We start from the raw sequence: 23643 nt of genomic DNA, 5'->3' as shown, positions 1-23643 counted from the left end.
TTGTAAAGTTAAGTGTTTACAGATTTGTTAATGTGTTTCGTAAAGTTTTGTTTATGTATGTTTTCCTTACATTTTTTTATGTGTTTCGTAAAGTTAAGAGTATGTATGTACGTACGTATCTGCCGTTTGTCCTCCTCCTCTGTCGCCACTTTCGGAGATAGCCTCACTCGAAAGGTAACCTTCCACATTTTACTACATACGTACAGTATTTCTTGTATACCATGTACACTAATACACTTTATTTACAGGTAATTAGCAGTACGTATTAAGTTAGATATTGAATGGTCCAAATTGTTGTAGTATTTCATTGTTTATAGGTCAATTTAGCTTTATTATGAAATTTACTGGGGTGTTTTTTGGAGGGCTTGGAACAGATTAGCCATTTTACATGTAAAATGTGGTCCAAGATATGAAAAACTCATGATACGAAGGGTGCCTCGGAACGGATTAATTTCATATCTCGAGGTACCACTGTAGTTACCATCACTGACTGTTTTTAAGAAATTTGAGGTTTCAGTTGCAAAAACCCATGTTTTATGACTAATATGTAACATCTCTGTATTCACTTTTTCACCTTCAGTCTAAGGGACAGAAAATTTATGCCTAATATTAAATCATGTCATTTAAAATTGTCCGATTTAATTTCAACTTTTTTCCAGATGCTACAAGAGGATTGAGTGTGAAGTATGTCAGACAGTGACAGGACTGATTCTACGTCTGGCAGACCCTCCAAGAAATGGAGGAGGACTATCAGTATTACATCAACATGCCTGAGTCCAGTGTGTGTAATTCATGTGCCAGGATTGAAAAAAGACTAGTATGGTGAAATTAAACTATTCTCTTCCCAAGAAGATGCAGGAAACATTTCCTACACTACAGGAATTAAAAAGTAGCAAATTTGCTGAGCTTTTAACTTTAACATACAGAATGACAGATATCTGCAATCAAATTCCTGACAAGTTATCGTTTCATCGTGGTTATTAGAGGTGTTCGCTATGAATTAGAATTACCTTGCTCAGAAAACAGACAAACAGTGTCCCATCTATTGTATAGCAATAATTCTTACAGTGCCCCATTCTATCGAGTTACAAGTTGTTCACTCATATAGAGGTGCCTCAGAGTCATAATCAACAGAATGTGTCTTGGCAACTTCCACTCACAAGTTGGAGCACAGCAGATCTCTTGTCCAATTGATAGGATCAGTCGCTGAATCTTTGGTATTTTGAGGACAGTCTCTTTTATGAAGATAGGGCTTGGAAACATTTCAAGTTCTGTTGGTATCTTTGCATTGCAATCCAAATCAAGCACATTATGCCACTTCAGCTCATCAGCTTCTTTAAAGCTTTTGTTAATGACACAAATTAGCTGCAGCCCCAATTCTCTTATTATATTGGATGACCCAAGTACATGTGTTTTCCGAATAGCATTGTCAATGCTCGTGCTACTATTGTAAATGATGTATCCATGGTACTGTGGTCCACTTTCACTCAGTTGAGAAAATGAAAGTGCATATGAATACTTGTGATGATTTTGGAGTTTGTGTTTAAGCTTTGTGGCTCCATTTTCTGGATTGGGAAACTGTTTCTTCCAAGTGTGTTATGTACAGTTCCTTCAGGTCATAAAGTTTCAACATAAAATTATTGCTGATGAGGACCTCTTGTTCCATGACCTCGCAGACTTTGTTGAAAGCAAATCTGTGAGACTCTTCCAATGCCAGCTGTCTTTTTCATTGTTCTTCATTGTCACTTCACCAACTTATTGAATCTTGAACATGGTATAATTTTCTACATGATCAATGATACTTTGCTTCATATGCAAACAGATCTTTGCCTCTGATCCTAGTGAGTACAGTCATCATTCTTCAACTCGGCTTGTTGTTCCAGATCTTATGATCCTCCAAATTCAAACTAACAAAGGCCTTCAGTAGTCCAAACCCTTTTACTTTTATCTTCTATCGTTTATCAGAGATACAGAATACAGTTACAAAATACACAAGCAAGTGTGAAGATTATACTGTCTCCAAATGTTCTCTTGGCCCTAGATGGGAGACACTGTTCGTCTGTTTTCTGAGCAAGGCGATTCAAATTCATAGCGAACCTCTTAATAGTATTCTCTCTAATAACCATGATGAAATGATAACTTGTCAGGAATTTGATTGTAGATATCTGTCATTCTGTAAAAGTTAACGGCTCAGCAAGTTTGCTACTTTTTAATTTCTGTAGTGTAGGAAATGTTTCCTGCATCTTCTTTGGAAGAGAATAGTTTAATTTCACCGTACTAGTCTTTTTTTCAATCCTGGCACATGAATTACACACACTGGACTCAGGCATGTTGATGTAATACTGATAGTCCTCCTCCATTTCTTGGAGGGTCTGCCAGACGTAGAATCAGTCCTGTCACTGTCTGACATATATACTTCACTCTCAATCCTCTTGTAGCATTTGGAAAAAAGTTGAAATTAAATCGGACAATTTTAAATGACATGATTTAATATTAGACAAATTTTCCATCCCTTAGACTGAAGGTGAAAAAGTGAAATGTATAGAAATGTTACATATCATCGAGTCGTACATAAAACATGAGTTTTTGCAAATGAAACCTCAAATTTCTTCAAAATGGTCAGTGATGGGTGACTAAAAAGTTCACCAATGGATTCCTTGACCTGAAAAACATACATTTAGATACCAAGATTATGATTCTATGATAATTAGAACTAGAGATATGATGACCTACATCGTTTTATACATTGCTTCAGAACAGCTGTCATGGATGAGGGTACCTATTTCATATGTCAAAATGACACATTGCATCCCAGTTTATACACTGTTACCATTCAGATTTGCATAGTAGACATGTCAAGGCTTTAAAAAAAAATCAGTTTAGTTCTGTCATGGAAGGGGGTCCTTGCATGGGGACCCTTCTTGGTTGGTGGTCTATTATTGTTTAGATATTTCAATGTTGAAATTGAAATACTACTAAAAAAATGAATTGATATATCTCCAGTATTATTAATGTTATGGAGTTAATACAGGCAGTCCCCAGTTATCAGGAGGTGTTCTGTTCCCAAAGGGTGCCGAAAAGCGAAAACTGCCACTAACCTACACTCGGCGCTTTATGGCACCATAATTTATGGTGCCAATAGTTATTGGTGCCATACGCACCATTATGGTGCCTCTTGTTAGATATGTTATTGTGCCATAAGGCGCTGTATGGTGCCGATACCCAGAACTCTGCCTGTTATGGCGCCGCCATAAATCGCTGATTTGATGGTGCTAAGCGAGCACCATAACACCGGATCGCTGATAACTGAGAACGCCGATAATCAAGGACTGCCTGTAAATTACCTCATATGATATATTTTGATATTCTACAACTTTTTTAATTCCATGTGTCATGGTGTCATGGATTATTTTTATGCATGATCCAGTGATGGTACATTCTTTAAAAGTTAGGGAAAGGGTTGAAAAAAAGGTGCACTGCATTAATTTTTAAAGAAATGAACAGAAAAAGATGTTGAACAGAATTACAATGTTGAAAAATAGGTGCATCACATAAATTTTTAAAGAAAGGAAATGAGAAAGAAGTCCAACAGAAATTGGTTTATTTCCTGAAAGTCAAACCCACAAATATACCCTCTTTCCCAGCCTATCCACCTCATCTGCCCTTTCCATCACAGAGGCTCAGAGATCAACCACTCCTCTGCCTCATAAGTTAAATATTAACGGGGGCAGGGGGTGTGGTGGTTATGATGCTCCATCTCTGTTTAAGGAACAAATGATAGTCCAGTTAATACGCATTTGCCTTTTAAGTCCATGTGCATAACTTAATAACTTTCTGATAACAGTTTACTTTTGTGTATCATTATTTTCATCATTGTTCAATATCACTCTAGCAGGACTTCCAAGTATCTTGGGTTACTTCTCTTCATTTTTTACTGGCACTAGCTGAGGTTACTTTCCCACTTCGTTTTTTTACTGTCATTAGGGCCAGCTTGAGAGTTATTGGACCCCTGTAACACAACAAAACTGTCGAGACATTTTTTCTGGCGTTTCTTTAAAATTTGCCTTAAGTTAAAACACGGCATTGTCATTAAACATGTTGGAGACACAGATTACAACTTCTTTGTTGGGTTGATAATTCTCCACAAAATTTTTTACATCATTCCACTTTGCAGACATGTCCTTAATCCCTGAAGTAGGCACATTATGTATACCCATTTGTTTTCTGAATTTTTCAAGCCAGCCACTGCTGTCCTTAAATTCTCTAACAGCAGTGATTGTTTTAGGCATTTTCTCACTGATATCGGCATGCAACTTCCTCCAACACTTTGCTACGAGTTCATTATTAAATTCTATAGTGTTTCTCACCTTTTTTTACAGAAGAGCTAGCACTTGGAACTTTCTTTGGCCCCATGATGGCTTATTTAGCAGTTAAACTCGAATAAAAAAAAAGCAGAAAAACAACAAACACAAAAGCAGAATGGTTCACGAAAGAAGATGGGATGCTTTGTTTGGGTGCTCGATATGGGGCCCAGTCATGCGCTGGACCCCAGATGGACCATTTCCGAGTATACAAAACCCAAGAGGTACAATAACAGACACAAAATTTAGTACTAGAAAAAAATTTATGAAAACAGAAACGTACGAAAAGAAAGGCGTACAAAAATCGAGGTTTGACTGTATTTATTATGGTAAAGGTACAGTATACATGTATTTGCTCTCCCTAACCATAAATTGTTAATAAAATACTGTAATGTATTGTCCAGTACTATTCTGAATTGTATATTATTTGGTAAATAATTAACTGTTTACCTAACATATTGGTAAAGTTTATGGCCAACAGTAACATTGTATTAGGACATTAGGTTTTCGGGTCAAGAATCCTTCATGGATTTTAAGTTTTCACAGGGAACTAGTGTCACTAAGAAACCTAAAATTCAAGGGACAGCTGTACTACAGTTCATGATTTTGATAAATACTGTGCGTATTAAATTTTACACCAAAGAACATAAAACATTTTTTAAGGTAATGTTAAGTTACAAATTAAATTAATATCTTTCATCAAATAGATAATGTTTCTGTAGAGAAATTCATACTAGCATTCATGTTCACCTAGGTCTCCCAGCATGGCTCAGGTTTCAAGGATTGGTGCTCATTCATTCAACTATCACAATCTCCTACCAGCATACATATGTTTTTATTGTTGGGAGAATAATCTACATACATTTGATACACATGCATGCACAAATCTTAAAATATAATTAAAAACTTATTTTGATATACAGCTCTTCATATATGTTCCTGTTTACAATTTTATGGCACAGGAATACTAAAACAAAACTGTATTTACAAGCTAATTTTAACCGTGACCTTGTTACTCAAGGCAGATTTGTTAAGATAATAAGCCAGCATATTATGCCTTAATTTTCCAAAATTCAAACTAAGGTCCTATTATAAAAATCATATTGCATTTCTGTTTAACTGGAAATGTTGCAGCATTTAGCAATATACTGAATAATCTTACAATAAATAGCTTCATACAGCTATTTATAATAAAGAATATTTATAATTGCTTTGCAAAATGAAATTAACTGACCTATTGCAATTTCCATTTAAGGAATTACTTATAAAGAAGTTATGGTATACTGGAAAACAAAACCAACTGAATTTTATTCTACAATTCAAATAATGAAATAAAAAAATTAATATCTTCTAAATTAAGAACAACTGCTATTTCTACTTCACATACCTGTCAACATGTATAAATAATATCCAGAAAAAAAACTGATTTTCTCTAAACCATGTATTCTCAAAATTTTTCATAATAGTGTTTGAAACAAGTAAAAGTTCTTTGCCTATTTAAGTTGTGACATGCTTGATCTACAGCTTCACTTAGTGCAGGAGCGCCACAGGTAAAAACACCAATAACTTTAGCCTGTAAAATACACAAACAAAAATACAGTCTATTACATAAAGTATATAAAATCAGTTAAAAGTTAAAAAAGCAGATCATTTGAGGTAAAAAAAAGTCCCACAGTGACTTAAATCTTAGAACTGTGAATTACATGAACAATGCAGAACAGGAAAAAACAGTATGTATAAGTATCAATTTGGTAACTCTCATAGGGCTTGACATGACAATTTTTTTTTAATAAATTTGTATTTTTCATAGCTAACAAACCTGAGGTCTTAACCCTTAATGGATGGATTGATCCTTGGGAGTAGTAATAACAGGTTTGGGGTGGTGGATGGATTGATCCTGTAGATAAACAATATTAAGCCCCATCGATTTTGAAAGAATTGTGCGGGAAAGAGGTGCCAATACTTCTTAGCCCTTAATTCACTTATGGCAATTTTTACACTGGCTAAAATCAAGATTAGGCAGTTTATGCAAGCAGTAGTGATTTGGACTTCAAGGGGGAAATGTAGTGCCTCTCGGTCTCATGTGATGTCTTATCGTAAATTTCCTCATAATATACCAAGGGGTTGCAGTTGGTTTTTGTTCTTATCTTTTATGATAGTATGTCTGTTGTAAATGTAATTTCTGGGCTCAGCCTGTGTCGCTACGTGAAATGTCCCTTTAGCACACATTTCTATGGTATAAATATTGCTATAATACCAGAGAAAAAAGCTAATATGGAAATGCCAGAGTATTCTGGCTCGCTCACCTTATTTAAGGTGTCGGTATGGTTTCTGGGGCAAGTGAAACCACTACCAGAGGTCCTTTGCCATTTAGATTCATCCTTCTTCAATATCCCTCATCTACAGAGGAGCCGATCTAAGGCCCACTACTCGCTACCGTTACGGCTAGCGCCTCTGACGTCATTCCTTTCGATAGCACGATCCACACCGCACAAGTTTTTCTGCTCTGTGTTGTGTTCTCTTCGGAATTCTTCTTTATTCGCCATGGAACGTCAAGCTTCTACTGCATCCAAGTTAAGTACTGCTATTAATGTTTAACACCATTTAGGGACTGCCCTGGGCACGTTTAACCGATTTATTTAGGTTTTTATGGATGGCGTCCCATGTGGCACCGTCCCCACACCGCCATTCGCGGCTTGCTCCCGTGTGTTACTTTGTTTCGTGCCCCATTCGGTCCCCTATACCATTTGGGCTCGATTCTTGTTTAGCAGTACATTCTTATGATTGCGATGATGCATTTATTGACGTTTTATTCTTTATCCACACGGGTATGTTATCCGAGCTCACACTCAGCTCGTAGCCTACGTCGTTTCCTTTCAGCTTAGAATTTCATGCATGCATGTTTATTTTAGTTGTCAGGTTACTTCTTCGTTAGGCACCCTTTCGAAGGAATCTGGTTCTTCTCCCTTGTCCTCAAGCCACCCTGGCCGCCTGCCCCACGTTTTTTCGTCACGGCATATAGGCTAGCTGCTCGGAGTCGCCAGGCTCGTCCATCCTTCTCGGCTGGCTCGACCCAGCTTCTCCAGGACATTTCTCTTTCTCTACCATCTAAAATTTTCTTCCTTTCCCCCCTTGTTAGGATAGGATGTTTATTTTGTATTTCTCATGTTCATCGAGACGGCTTTGGCTGGCCTATAGGCCTCCTCTGATCGCCTGGCCTTTCTCATCGCGTGGTTAACCACCTGGCCGAGAGAGTTCCAAGCGACCGCGTATGAGCCACCCCGCGTTGGTCCTTCCAGCCTCTCTTCCCCCACCTTGGGGGGAGGTACGCTCGCTCACGCTGTCTCAGGCAGCCGATCCGAGCATCCTCCCTTCCCTCCCTCTCTCGAGGGGGACAGGGGAGGTAGCTGGAGGGCTCTCGGCAAGCGGGTCGGCTCCCTGCCGTTCTCCCCAGTAGAGTAGGGGGGGACCCTGCTCTGCCGAGCCTCGGTTGGCCACCAGGCTCGGTTGGGCTCGGCTCTCGGGTCGCGTTCTCCTACCGCTAGTCACCATCCCCTCCCGCTCTGGCGGATCAGGACCCCGGCGCAGCCAGGTCTGCTTTAGGTTGGTGATATGCTAAGGAGGCCCCGGCCTCCGTACAAGAGTACGCTTTTTGCATGCATGGTTTTACATATATATAACATCCATTATCTTTAGTTTAAGTTTGGCGGAGTCCCTGCTACCCCTCTAGGGATATCCACCAACTTATCCTAGTTTTAAGTTTATAGACGGCGGAGTTATCAAACTCCACTGTTTTGTGGTCACCTCCTGCTCCTCACCCTGTGTTCGGACTACTCCTCACTCCGGCGTATGGATTAGGTGGTCTTCCTGATTCAGTGACTACACTGTTCTCCGGCATCGCCGGAGACACACTGTTTTAATCTATTCTACAGATCCTGTCGGATGACTTGCCACAATACACGGTCAAAGAGCAGGTAGAGACTGAACCTTGTTACCTTTTAACACCGGAACACTCCGGTGTTATGACATATCACAATCACGGACTTAGTCCGGAACGTTAGTGATGATACTCATGTGTCATTTCACTTACAGGTCACCCATTGTATGGAGTCGGGCTGTAATGCTGTTCTGCAAGACCCCTGTGGGGCACGAGGTCTGCCGGACCCACGCCACCTGCGTGATCCACTTCAACGAGTCCCTGGTGTGGCACCATGAGAGTTGCCTGATATGCTACGAGTTCGTAGACCAGGTCTCCTCTGAGGTGGGTGGCGTTTCAAAGTCTACACAGTAATGCAATGAGTACCAATGACAGATATAGTCTATGATATGTCCATTAAGTTAAGTCATAGTTTAATTTAAGTAATCTTAAGTATTAATACTAACCCTCTCTTTCAGGGTGTCCAAGCGATCCGAGAGACTGCTCTTGCCACCCTGAAGGCCTGGGTTGGTGGGTTTGGCCGCAATGTTACCAAGGGCCAACCCTACATCCTCTCCAAGGAGATGGCCACCCTCATCTTCCCTGGTGGGAAGAGTACCTCCTACGTGGACCCCGAAGCGGCGGCTCCCCTGATCGCTTCCATCCAGGAGGAAGTTTCCCAGCCCTCAGAGGAGGTGGCGACGCAGGAGGTCACCAAGGAAGTAGCTGCCCTAGACCTGGACCTTGAGCCCATGACGGTGGAAGGCATGGGCACAGGTAAGAATGTGAGTGAGGCAGGTACTGTAGAGGCTCAAGGGCTTTCCTTGAGCCCATCTAGAGCTTCTTCCCCTTCTACTTCAACCTCTTTCCAGGGATTCACCGGGGGGATTCAGTCGGTCAGACCGAAGTCTGCCCTGGTGATCCCTAAAGTCAAAGGCAAACGAGGCTTTAAAATGCTGCAGAAGTCCCTGTCAAAGAAGTCAGGTAACAGCCTTGCCCGTAAGTCTCCAGCTCACCATCCTGGAGCTGACAAGGCTAAGCTGACTTCTTACTCTAAAGGCTCGAGGTCTAAGTCTTCTAAGGAGATGGCTCAGCCCTTCCCCTCCGACCCTGAGGCATCAACCTCCAAGGGAGCCAGACCCAGGACTCATAAGGAGAAGGTAGAACCTTCCCCTTTTGACCCAGACACCTTCTCTGCAAATATTTCGGCCAATATTATGCAGCAGATGGGTAGCATAGTCGGGAACTTGGTACAATCCAAGTTCCAAGAGATGTTCGTGCAACTCTCATCTTCTCTGGAGGAGTCAGGGCAGTCTATCCGGGCTATTTCGGATAGGCTGGTTACCCAGGAGAAATTCATTGCAGGTCTCCGTGAAAACGCGTTGACAGGACTTCCACAGTCCAGCCTGGCAGCTCATAGCTTGCTGATGCCGGACTCGTCTACCCTTCCTGCCTTTACCCCGAACAACCCTTGGAGGGTTGCTTCTTATGCTCCTTATGTGGACGGCATGCTGACGATCGAGGGCTGTGGAACTCGAAGGATTGAGGACTTCGAGTTCCATCTGCAAGGATTACAGCCCCCTTTCATAGGCTATGTCTGCTATGAGAAGGGAACACAAGGTCCCGAAAGAGACAGTAATTCTCTCCCGGGATCAGGCGCAGCAGGCATGGTTGCATAACCTGGAGGAGTGGCAGTGTATCAACACCAAGGTTACTGCATTTAAGAGCCCCTTCACGATCTTCACCGTGGACGAGGAGACACCCATCTCGTTCACATCGAAGGTGGCAGAATTGACCTTGCAAGCCGCGATGAAGGACGAACCCATGCCCCAGCTCCAGGAGACAGAACCAACTTCCCTCCTGCTCCCCGGAACTGACGATCACTGGGTAGATCTTCCGGCCACCTTTTCAGTGGGTAAGCTGAAGTGGGACTGCGCCATCACTCTATTCAGCGAGAGATTGCCCAGGCTGTCAGACAACCTCATCCAGACTGAGTATGATGCCAGGATGAGGCTGTGCAGGTCCCTCAATTCGCTAGTGATGACGGAAGTATCGGCTCTAATCTACGGAGAAGAGCCGTTATTCAAGATCATTGTCAAGTCACTTTTGTACTCGATGCAATGTGACTTGTATGATTTCCTCATAGCTAGACGAAATTGTAGGAAACATGTACTGGCGGAGGCCACGATCCGCCATGAGCCTAACAAGCTTTTAGCCTCATCCATTTGGGTCTCTGACATCTTCCCGGCCTCTGTAGTGAACGAAGTTCACTGCGAGGGAGTCAGATTCAATCAGAGTCTAAGGGTTCGCTGGGGACTGGTCACCAAATGCAAACCGGAGTCAGTGGGATCGAATCCCAAATCGAAAAAGAAGCCTAGGAAATTCCAGCCTTTCCAGGCTCCTCAACAGCAGACTCTAGTGCAAGCGGTTCCGGTATCACAATACCGCAACCTTTAACTTCTAAGTGGCAGCCACAGCAGCAGTTTGTGCTGCTGACACAATCGCCGCAACAGGCACAGGCTTCGACCTCCTACACTGTCTCCCCTGCCTACAACCCAGTGTTTGAAAGCCAGTCCTTTCAGCCCTTCAACAGGTTTGGCAGGGGTAGCAGAGCTAGAGGCGCCTTCCGTCAACGGGGCGGCGGAAGAGCCTCCAACCAAGGCAAGGGTTCCCGAGGAGAACGTGGTGCACGCCCTTCCTCAAACCAGTGAGAATCCCCAGGTAGGAGGGAGACTGTTCCTCTTTCGTCACCGTTGGAGGTTCAGCAAATGGGCCCAAAGCATTGTGTTCAAAGGTCTAGGATGGAGTTGGCTCAAAGGTCCCCCTCCATCCAACACCTTTCATCAACAACCAACAGCGGATTGGTAGAGCACTCTCAGGAACTTCTTCAAAAAGGAGTAGTGTCAAGAGTCAAGCATTTAAAATTTCAAGGTCGCTTGTTCAGCGTGCCAAAGAAAGGCTCAAACAAATGAAGAATAATTCTAGACTTGTCCTGTCTGAACTTATTCATTCGTTGCAACAAGTTCTAGATGCTGACCATTTCACAGGTGCGGACCTTACTTCCCCGTGGGGCCGTCACCACCTCTATAGATCTTACAGATGCATACTATCATGTTCCAGTAGCAAGACACTTCCGCCCATTTCTAGGCTTCAGACTAGGAAACCAGGCCTTCTCTTTCAAAGTAATGCCGTTCCGGCTCAACGTAGCCCCCCAGGATATTTACAAAACTGGCGGAGACAGTTGTTCAAGAACTAAGGTCTCAAGGAATAATGCTAGTAGCTTATCTGGACGATTGGCTCGTGTGGGCCACAAGCATCGAAGCATGCCGCAAAGCAACGGTCAAAGTAATCCGGTTTCTGGAACACCTAGGCTTCCAGATAAACAAAACCAAGTCCCGGCTAACACCGGAGTCCAGCTTCCAGTGGTTAGGCATTCAATGGGACTTAAACTCCCACACTCTATCAATTCCGCCGTTTAAGAGGAGAGAAATAGCCAAAGCAACCAGACAATTTCTCAAGTGCAAGCAGACGTCCTGGAGGAACCAAGAAAGAATCTTAGGTTCTCTCCAATTTGCTTCAGTAACGGACATTCTTCTAAAAGCTAAACTAAAGGACATAAACTGGGTTTGGCGTTCAAGAGCAAACAACAGATCCCGGGACAAACTAGCCCCTATCCCAGCATTCTTACGAAAGAGACTCCACCCGTGGACGCAGATCAAGAATTTGTCAAAGACAATTCCGCTCCAATTCCCTCCGCTGGCTTTAGTGATCCACACAGATGCATCACTAAGCGGCTGGGGAGGCTACTCACAATACAAAAAGGTACAGGGAACCTGGTCCCTACCATTCCGCCAGCTTCATATCAATGTACTGGAAGCTATGGCAGTGTTCCTCACCCTGAAAAAGCTTCATCCAGCCAAGAAATCTCATATCAAACTGGTGCTGGACAGTGCAGTAGTAGTGGACTGCATCAACAGGGGAGGCTCCAAGTCGAGCCACGTGAACCATGTCATGATAGCCATATTTTCACTAGCAGACAAGAACAAATGGCTCCTGTCTGCCACTCATCTGGTGGGCGTAAGGAACGTAGTAGCGGACGCGCTATCACGCTCAGTCCCGCTGGAGTCAGAGTGGTCCCTGGACTAGGAGTCATTCAGTTGGGTCTGTCACCTAGTACCAGGGCTTCAGGTAGATCTCTTCGCCACCAAGTCGAACCACAAACTCCCTTGTTATGTGGCCCCCAACCTGGACCCTCTGTCCTATGCCACGGACACCATGGCTATAGACTGGAATCTATGGAAGAAGATTTAGCTCTTTCCTCCAGTGAATCTTCTCTTGAAAGTTCTGAACAAACTCAGGACGTTCAAAGGCCACATTGCCCTAATAGCCCCCAATTGGCCCAAGAGCAATTGGTTCCCACTTCTACTGGAATTGGGACTCCGCCCTCAACGGATCCACAATCCCAAACTATCACAACTAGTGCAAACGCAGACTGTGTTCGCTTCCTCAGGAATTCAGAAAGCCCTAACTTTATGGACTTCATGAAGTTTGCGGCACAAAGAGATGCTAATATCGATCCCCAGAACCTCTTATTCTTAGAATCTGATAAATGGGAATCGACCTTGCGTCAGTCTGATTCAGCAGTTAAAAAACTAGCTGTATTCCTAAGGGACTCTAATGCACAAACCATGACCACGAATCTGGCCATATCCTTTTTCAGGACACTATTTGAGAAAGGTTTAGCAGATAGTACTATTACTACTACTAAGTCTGCCCTTAAGAAGATCTTCCAGTTTGGATTCAAAATAGATCTGACAGATTCTTATTTTTCATCTATCCCTAAGGCCTGTGCTAGACTCAGACCATCCGAGAGGCCCAAGTCTGTGTCATGGTTTTTAAGTGATGTCCTTAAATTGGCCTCAGACACTAATAATGACTCATGTGACTATTTAGCTCTCCTATGGAAAACATTATTCCTGTTAAGTCTGGCCTCAGGGGCCAGGATTTCCGAACTGTCGGCTCTATCTAGAAAATCAGGTCATATAGAGTTTCTCCCTTCAGGAGAAGTGTTACTTTCTCTAGATCGCCAATTTCTAGCTAAGAATGAGGACCCACTGGTGGGCCCCGCGGAAAATTCTCCCACTTCCACAGGACCCGTCCTCATGTCCAGTTTCTTCTCTAAAAGCATATCTAAGTAGAACTGCCCTAAGATCTTCAGGCCCTCTGTTTATTAGGGAAAAGGGAGGCATCATTTCCTTAAAAGGAATTAGACAGCAAATTTTATACTTTATAAAACAAGCCAACCCACAGTCCTTCCCACAGGTACATGATGTTAGGGCAGTAGCTACCTATATTAATTATTTTCAACATATGAATTTTGATGATCTGAAGAAGTATACAGGCTGGAAATCTCTGACAGTATTCAAACACCATTATCTTAAGTCCTTAGAAGCCCTTAAATTTCCAGCAGTGGCAGCCGGAAACACAGTTTCCCCTGACACTGCTTAATTAGTAGTAAGTAGTATAACTTATATCTCTCTTTCCTATCTGCCTCGCTAGCATTCTTGCCGTAGCTCAGCCATCAATGTAGCCATATTGTACCTTGGATGCCACATGTTGTATATAATTGCGATGTTTCCTTTTGTTTTGTTCCTAGGATTAGTCACAGTTTACATTTAAGCCTTGCTATTTACTCTTAAGTATGTGTTGTTTTTGTATTTTGATTTAGCATTAAGGCTCCACTTGCTCTATTGTTACTTGTTCTGTAACCTTATTATTAGATTATAGCAATTAACCTTAATTGTTTTTGATTATCCTATAATGTTACTTGTGTGCTTCCTTCTTTCCAAGCTTGTATGGCCATTTCTCTGGTACTATTTCACGTAGCGACACAGGCTGAGCCCAGAAAAGGGATTTTGACAAAGGAAAAATCTATTTCTGGGCAAGGGCCTGTGTCGCCCAATGAAATCCCACCCTTTCCTTTTACCCGCCCTTTTTGGCCCAAGCTTGGGTGCTATCTGCAGGAATGATGTCAGAGGCGCTAGCCGTAACGGTAGCGAGTAGTGGGCCTTAGATCGGCTCCTCTGTAGATGAGGGATATTGAAGAAGGATGAATCTAAATGGCAAAGGACCTCTGGTAGTGGTTTCACTCGCCCTAGAAACCATACCGACACCTTAAATAAGGTGAGCGAGCCAGAATACTCTGGCATTTCCATATTAGCTTTTTTCTCTGGTATTATAGCAATATTTATACCTTAGAAATGTGTGCTAAAGGGACATTTCACTGGGCGACACAGGCACTTGCCCAGAAATAGATTTTTCCTTCGTCAAAATCCCTTAATTTGGCAAAGAAAACTGCAAAGAAATATTAGTAAAAACAAAAATAAAAAAAGGTTACTGAATTTTCGTTCACGGTAAATTTACATAAATATTTTTCAACAAATATGCTAAGAATTTGTTAATGATTTTATTTCTTATGTTTTGATATTGTTTGAGCTACAAAATAAAATAAAATTATTTAGTAGAAAAAACATATAAGTTGGTAAAATTTATGATTCTTGTTAAAGGGGTTGTAAATAGCCATGTTCAACTTCTTGTGGAAGGTAGGGAAAAGTTTTTAAAAATTTTTTTCTTTCTATTGATTAAGATTTTAGAATTTTTTTTTCTTTCACCATGTGCTTTTGCATATCTTCCTCTTTCTGTGGTGGGATCACAAGCTAGAAAAAAACAAGTGGCAAAACCCTCCCCACATTAACCTAATCGATCCAGCTGCCAAACCCACCCCCAGTCACACTTTCTTCTTTACACAACAAAATACAGCAGGACAATTGACCTACACCTATACACACATGTACTTACCAACTCCAGATATTCCAGGGCTATCCTGTGCTGTCCACTGGTCGAGGTCACAGAGATATAAACAACCACAAGCCAAAACCAAGAGCCACAACCCAACAACACAACAACAACAACAACAACCAAGGACCATAACTCAACACAACACCCAAGGACCACAACCCCACAACTCAACAACACAGCAACAAGCAATGAACACAACCACAACTCAACAACACAACAAACCAACAAGGAACACAACAACAACCAAGGAATGCAACCACAACAAAAGACCACTGCACAACCAATCACTAACACAAAAACAACAACACAAAACAAAAGGCAACACAGACACCCACTAACAACACCAAGAAATCAAACAACAACAAAGACAACAGCACAGGCACAACAACTCTAAGCAAACAACACTAACTCAACAATAACTAAAAACAAATCAACAAAACACAAATTATGACTAAAAATGCCTTCAACACACCGCTGCTAACACTACTGGCTGTCACAGGCTCTAACCCAAGACTGACGAAAAACTCACTCAAAACACAGAACTCTAACAATCAACAGCACCAGCAGACAGCCCAGAACCTACCAACAACCAATTCAATCATTAACTATCCATACAGCAATTACACACTCTCTCCCTCTCTCTCTCTTTCTCTCTCTCTCTCTCTCTCTCTCTCACACACACACAGACGTTGTCAAATGGAACTCCATAACACCTCCATATTTCCTCCCCTGTTACATTTGACAATGTCGCCTTTCACTCACAACACCCACACTAAATAGCCTTCCGCAACACCCACGGATGCTCAGATGCAGGTCTCCTGGATCTTGTTTGAGGGCCCTCATACACACTCTCAGTTACACCGCCATCAACTTCTCCCAGATCACTTCCAGTCAGACTACCATTACTATCTCCCTCACTACCATCCCCCCAAATCCCATTCACTATCTCATCTACCCCATCTAACTCTTGTCCGAACATCTCTCGTAACTCTGCCACCAAATCACTTACTTCATTTACACTCTGCCAAACTCCCAAAGAGACTCATTCATACTGCCAACTACATCCTTACCACCTGATTCCCTTCCCGTGAAACTTCACTAAACCCTGTCAATTCAAACCCACACACGCTATATGTATCATTCCTCCCCTCAAAGCCATCTGTATTACATGCCTTATCCACCATTTTTACCCTAACACTAACCCCTCTATCATGCAGTTCACGTTTCTCCCTTTCATTCCCTTTCCTTACCTTCTTCCGCTTTCTTCCATACTCAACCTACACTAACTGCCGATCTTCCAGACCCACTTGCTCGCTGACACTCGGCTCACATTTATTCACTTTCAACCACCCACTCATCACATTCTCCTGAACATACTGCCGCACACTAGAGGACCCACCCAACTGAATCCCCTTTTCACTTAGTTTCCCGAATTCCCAGCCTGACTCATCCTCTTTTGCCTACACACTCTCGCCACATGACCTTCCATTCCACATTCAACACATTTTGCACGCTGTTCTTTACACATCCTAGCATAATCCCCGTTCTTCCCGCAGTTGCCGCAAACTATGTTCATACGGGTACCCCGACATCCACTAGCTATATGCCCTACCTGTCCACACCTATAACATTTAATATCCCTATCTTTCTTACACTCACTCACCAAATGCCCTGTTTGCCCACACCCAAAGCACGCTCCAAACGCCCAACGACATTCATTCTTCCTGTGTCCTGGCTTACCACATCTATAACACTGCTGCTGCTCTCGCTCACAACTAACTGACCCTACTCTTCCAACACTTGCACTCCTATCTCTTTTTGGGCTAACTATACTCACGTTACTTGCCCTAATACTCCTATCTACCACTCGCTCTGACATTCGCCTCGGCCCTTCCAAAACTGCCTCCCTATAGCTTCTAAACTCTGGTACAACCTCAGCTACTTCAGTCCTAACACTAACACTTCTACTCTCTTTCATACACCTATCTAACTCGTAATCCTCTATTTCTAAAATGTCGTTCCATGTTAACTTTTCATTCGTCCATCGTATTTTCTCCTTATGTTTCAGATTTATAAACTCATATACACTCTCTGGTACAGTCGCCAACAACTTTCGCTCTAACTCCTTACACTCATTTATCCCTTTGTCCCCAAACTTTTTCCTGGCTAATGTTTCTAACCTACATACATACGATGACAACGACTCACCAACATTCCTTCTTGCCTTTTCAAAATCTTGCTTTCTCCTATATCTAACGCTACTCTTTATCCTCTTTGTCTGCTCTACAATCCTAGCTTTTACACTTTCATACGGCACATTTCCTACACTCATCATTACTCCATACATACTCAACAAGAATCCCGTCAAAAAGCTACCTAACTCTCTTGCCCAGACTCTCTTGTTATCCCCATACTTTGCCTCACAATACCTCTCATATTCTTTAAAAAAGTCCCCTATGTCCCTACTACCATATTCCTCATATTGTGCACATCGGGGTACCTCTCTCATATACACAGCCTTTCGTACCTCTTGCTCACTCTCTCTCTCACTTTCGCTACTTCCATTCTGACCCCTCTTTCCCTCTTCCGAATACAGCGAATCCACTTCCATACTCATGTCCATACCCCTGACTACGTTCTTCTTACCCTTCTTCTTTCTACCTACCTGTTTCCACTCTCTGCTATCCAAATCACTCTCAGCCCTTTCCCCAATGTATTCTGTCCTAATCTCATCCTGTCCGTCACCCTTACTAACCTTCTTTCCTTTAGTCTTCTTTTCCTCAGCCCCCTTCTTATTCTTGTCCTCAGGTTTATCCTTATCCTGTGTCTTCCCCTTATTTCCCTTACCTATCACAACCAAATCACCTTCGTCACTCGTACTCTCATCCACTCGCTCTTTCACTTTCTTTACCACTCCTAGCCCATCACAAGACCCACCTTCTACAGCTCCCTCTCCCACGAATCCCTTCATCATTTCTGGCATCAGCTCTTGCACTGCATTCATCATTACCCCCAATTTTTCATCCATTTTCTCAACCATTCTCTCTTCAGCTCCTTTCATCTCTTCTTTCATTTCCACTTTCGCACTCCTTAGCATTCCTCTCATTTCCTCTGACTCCCTCTTCTGCTCCTTACACTCTACCCTCAACCTCTCATTCTCCCCTTCCAACCTTCCCTTAGCTTCCCTCGCCAACCGTAACTCCCCCTTCAGCCTCTCTATCTCCTTCAACCCTTCCATCCTCACTTTCTCCACCAATCACACAACTCACTACCCCAATTGCCCTGCAGCTGCCGCACCAACAGTCCCTGTTTGGGCACCAAAAAATAATGTGGCGGGATCACAAGCTAGAAAAAAACAAATGGCAAAACCCTCCCCACATTAACCTAATCGATCCAGCTGCCAAACCCACCCCCAGTCACACTTTCTTCTTTACACAACAAAATACAGCAGGACAATTGACCTACACCTATACAAAAAAAAAAAAAAAAAAAAAAAAAAAAACACATGTACTTACCAACTCCAGATATTCCAGGGCTATCCTGTGCTGTCCACTGGTCGAGGTCACAGAGATATAAACAACCACAAGCCAAAACCAAGAGCCACAACCCAACAACACAACAACAACAACAACAACCAAGGACCATAACTCAACACAACACCCAAGGACCACAACCCCACAACTCAACAACACAGCAACAAGCAATGAACACAACCACAACTCAACAACACAACAAACCAACAAGGAACACAACAACAACCAAGGAATGCAACCACAACAAAAGACCACTGCACAACCAATCACTAACACAAAAACAACAACACAAAACAAAAGGCAACACAGACACCCACTAACAACACCAAGAAATCAAACAACAACAAAGACAACAGCACAGGCACAACAACTCTAAGCAAACAACACTAACTCAACAATAACTAAAAACAAATCAACAAAACAACTTATATGACCAAAATGCCTTCAACACACTGCTGCTAACACTACTGGCTGTCACAGGCTCTAACCCAAGACTGACGAAAAACTCACTCAAAACACAGAACTCTAACAATCAACAGCACCAGCAGACAGCCCAGAACCTACCAACAACCAATTCAGTCATTAACTATCCATACAGCAATTACACACACACTCTCTCTCTCTCTCTCTCTCTCTCTCTCTCTCTCACACAGATGTTGTCAAATGGAACTCCATAACTCCTCCATATTTCTATTGATTTTTTGTGTGTAAATTGGCCGACCTCAAAGTTTACCCAGCCTGAGGAGCTGCATATCGATATATTTACTTGTCCAGTGAGGGTTTATAATAGGATAATCTTTTTGCACCAACTGGAAACCGGTTAAAAACAATCAACGATTGTAAAGTAAGGAATCTGTGGCTCCTGGCAACTCAACGTATATGAAGTGGAAGCTGGTCACTGACCAGGCATAGAACCCCGTGATGCATCAGTCCTTCTCCCAACCCAGGAAAAGAGAGAGGGGTGGCTAGAGGTGGGCAGTAAATGTTAAGACCTCAGGTTAGTTATGTATGAAATTGATTAAAAACATGTGTCATTTGTTCATACGTGGACAAACCTTTGGTCTTAACAATAGGATAGACTTATACTACTTGGAGGGAGGTACCTCCCTCCAAGTAGTGTAAGTCGTATACGTTGAGTTGCCAGGAGCCACAGATTCCTTACTTTACAATCATTGATTGTTTTTAACCGGTTTCCAGTTGGTGCAAGACGATTATCCTATTATTAACCCTTACTGGACAGGTAAATATATTGATATGCAGCTCCTCAGGCTGGGTAAACTTTGAGGTTGGCCAATTTAAAAAAAAAAAAAAAAATCAATAGAAAGATGTAGATATGCAAAAGCACATGGTTAAAGAAAAAAATTAAAAAAAAGTTTCCCTACCTTCCACAAGAAGAATTTTCTAAAGGGGGTCCAAACCCGTGAGAGAATAAACAATCGGATATTTAAAAACACAGCTGTCTGGGTTGAAACACAATGATATATGACCAGGTTCACTGCATTCCAAGAAGATAAAGAAAACTTGCCTGTTCAAGCAACAAATCATGCAAGCCACAGGGGCTTGTCACCACTCCTCACTCCCCTTACTAGGGAGAGGAATACTTGCTACTGAATAGCAAATATGTCTATTGTATACTAAAAAAAAAAAAACACCACCAGTATGACCACCGTACTCGCCTATCAGACCAATCCAGCATATGACTTGTCTATTCTAAGACCTGTCCGTAGGAAGAAGAAAGAATAAAAGAGAAAGAAAGAGGCCAGCCAACTCATTCATTCTCTCTTCCGCAATCACCTTAGGTAAGATAAAAACTGTCCCGCCAGGGGCACTGGGTGAGTTACACAACTTGGGCAGCCACCACCGGACTCAAGGAAAAAGTGCCCAAGGACCTGTGGGCAACATCCTTTAGGTAAAAGAAAGTGAACGTGGATTGATGTAGCTAAGAGCCAGTGCTCAAAATTCTATGAATAGACAAGTTCTTCATATAGGCCACTGAGAAACTTATACCTCTGATGTCATGTGCTCTAGCCTGCACAGACTCTTTGACAGAACTAGTATGTGAGGAGTAAGCATGTTTAATTGCCTCATGCAACCAGAATGAAAATGTGTTCTTGAACACTTCCCTTCTGGACTGGCCTGTGCTAACAAAAAGTCTACGATACCTAGGTCTTAGGTAACGAGTCCTCTTAGATAGCACTACAGTGCTCTGACAGGGCAAGGCAAGAGCTCCTGTGGATCGTTGTCCACAAAATCATTCAGTGAGGGAATAGAAAACGAGGCAAATCTGTCATGCAGCAAGATATTCTGGGTCTTGGCCATGAATTCCGGGACAAATTCGAAAGCCAAAGACCCCCAACCCTAGTGTGTTTAACATCATAACTTAGGGCATGAAGCTCCCCAGTTCTTTTCGAAGAAGCCAAGGCCAACAGGAAAACTGTCTTCAGACTCTGATCCCTGTCTGATGACCGACATGGCTCAAATGAAGCTCTAATGAGACTTCTCGGGATGAGAGAACGATACCATGCAGGAGACTTGAGTTATCTTGGTGAACAGGACAGTTCGAAACTCTTGAACAACAAGGAGATTTCGCAGGGTGAAGAGATGTCCACGCCTTTCAGGCGCAAAACCAAGCCCGAGGCCACTCTGTAGCCTCTGACAGCTGAAGCAGAAAGGCCTTTCTCAACACTGAGGAAGATCAGAAAATCAGCTATCTGCTGAACACAAGCTCTGAGTGGAGAGAAACCAAGGCGATGACACCAATCACAGTAGATTGTCTATTTCCCCTGGTAAACTGCTGACGAAGATTTCCTGAGATAGCCAGACATCAGGCCCGCAGTCTTTCGAGAAAAACCTCTCACTCGGAGGAGATACTCAATAGTCTCCAGCCATGAAGAGATAGAGACTCTACTGACTGGTGAAGCCTTTCCACATGAGGTAGGCAAAGGAGCTGTCGCCATGGGGGAATTTCTCTTGGAACTTCTGACAGAAGAGAAATTTCTCTTGGAACTTCTGACAGAAGAGACAGAAGGTCCGGGAACAACTCCGCTTGAGGTCACAGAGGGGCCATCATAGTAATCCTGAGATTTCAAGAACTCATTACGTACTCTGTTCAAAACTTGACGGATCAGGCAGAACAGAGGGAAGGCGTACATCTCGAGATTGTCCCAAGAAGAATTGAAAAATCTTCCTTTATTGCTTCAGTTGACAAACATTTTACTTAATAACAAAATAACAAAGTAGTTTCAAATAAAAGTTACTTGGATTAAAAAAAAGGTAAACTTGAATTTATGTGCTCTTCTTACATTGCAGTTGTCTTGGATAGACTTGAATACCAACTCAAAATCTGGGCGGCCAAAATGTGTAATAGCTCTAAGTCCAGTGAACAAAGATGTCCCAGACAGTCTCTGGAAATGCTGCTCTGCCAAGTACTGCAAAGAGAAATGTGTGTTTTGCAATAATAAAATAAATAAGCATAAGGCATAAGGACAATTATGCACTCAATGCAGTGGTAAATATTCCTTATTGTAGCCACACTATGAAAATAAAAGTAATGTAGAGATTACAACTTTAGAATAAATGTTTACTGTACCTCAGAAAGGCAATTAATTACTAAATATTCAAGTCAAATTTTGCAAGCTAAATTTATGATTGCCATTAATTTAATCTAGAATTTCTTATGGGTCCTTGGCACTTGAAAAACATAAATTATTACCATTTTGCTAGCCTAGTCATTTAATACTAATAAAAATGACATTTTTATAATAAAATAAGATTTGATGTATACTTTGTTACCAAGCAGTTACATAGCTATAGTTTCTAAACCATTGGCAGCTAAAATTTTTGAAATTTGCAGTAGTGCTAGTTTGTTTTGGTCAGGTGATACCCCCCGCCCACTATCGGGGAAGTAAGGAACCAACATCGCACGACAATCAGTTGTGTATGCCCTACTATCCATGTGAGGGGAGGAGGGCGGGCTTTGATCATGTAACTACTTGGTAAGTACTATACATATAATCTTATTTTATTATAAAAATGTCATTTTTATGTATGCAACTTACCAAGTAGTTACATATCTGAATCCCACATTGTAGGAGGTGGGATCCATGGATATGCACATATCTTTAAAAAATCAACGAATATAAAATATGTACTTAGTGCTAGCATCCATGCAAATGCTTGTTGGTCTAAAAGATCTGGGAACCATTTCTGCGCTGGCCAGAATGGAGCAATGAGAGTCATCAAAACGTGGTGTATTCTGAATTAGTTGATGACTTCTCTCACCATCTTGAAAGGAGGAAAAGCGTACAAATCCTTGTTCAACCAGTCCATAAGCATCGCATCAGTTGCCCATGCTTTAAGGTCAGGGGTTGGTGAACAGTAAAGGGGGAGACGATAAAGGGGGAGATGATCGTTTCTTGCTGTGACAAACAGATCTACCATCGATTTTCCCCAGAGTTTCCATAATTTGAGGCATACCACTGGGTTCATCATCCATTCTGTGTGAAGGACCTGCTTCCTGCAGCTTAGTTCGTCAGCGAGTACATTGAGTTTTCCCCTGAACAAACCTTGTTAGTAATGTGGTCTGATTCCAAATTCGCCCATAACAGCAGGGTTCTTGCAGTCTCGCAAAGAGAAAACGAGTGGGCCCCTCCTTGTTTTCTTATTTACGAGAGTGCTGTCGTACTGTCTGAATTTATCGCCAATACTACTTTATTGCGGACCTCATCCACAAATTTTAACAACCCCCATTGGATGGTGGTCAATTCCTTCCGATTTACATGCCACTTTTGTTGTGCATTCCAAATGCCTGATACTTCCCTTTCCCCTAAAATCACTCCCCAACCTTGATCTGATGCGTCTGAAAAGAACACAAGGTTGGGGCTCAGCGGAAGGAGAGATCTCCCTTCTACAAGCCTGTCTCTTAACTTCCACCACTGCAGGACCTTTATTTCTTGAGTGATTTGGAACATAAAAG

The 23643-nt window shown here is 42.3% G+C and overlaps 1 protein-coding gene across 3 annotated transcripts in view; it reads right to left on the bottom strand.

Annotated features, from left to right (window-relative positions):
• Positions 1 to 4667: 4667 nt before the first annotated feature.
• LOC135197901 (dual oxidase 2-like) overlaps positions 4668 to 23643 on the bottom strand; it is a 1007375-nt gene continuing 988399 nt past the window's right edge. For all 3 annotated transcript variants that reach the window (XM_064225123.1, XM_064225124.1, XM_064225125.1), the window contains 2 exons: positions 21971 to 22096; positions 4668 to 5934 (listed from right to left, as the gene is read on the bottom strand). In XM_064225123.1, coding sequence (XP_064081193.1) covers positions 5809 to 5934; positions 21971 to 22096 — 252 coding nt within the window. In that variant the 3' untranslated portion in view covers positions 4668 to 5808. The remainder of the gene's footprint in view (positions 5935 to 21970; positions 22097 to 23643) is intronic.

This window comes from Macrobrachium nipponense, chromosome 21, assembly GCF_015104395.2.
Source record: "Macrobrachium nipponense isolate FS-2020 chromosome 21, ASM1510439v2, whole genome shotgun sequence".
NCBI classification, from domain to species: Eukaryota; Metazoa; Arthropoda; class Malacostraca; order Decapoda; family Palaemonidae; genus Macrobrachium; species Macrobrachium nipponense.
The sequence above is the reverse complement of the archived record's forward strand: the minus strand, read 5'-3'. Positions and strand labels throughout refer to the sequence as shown.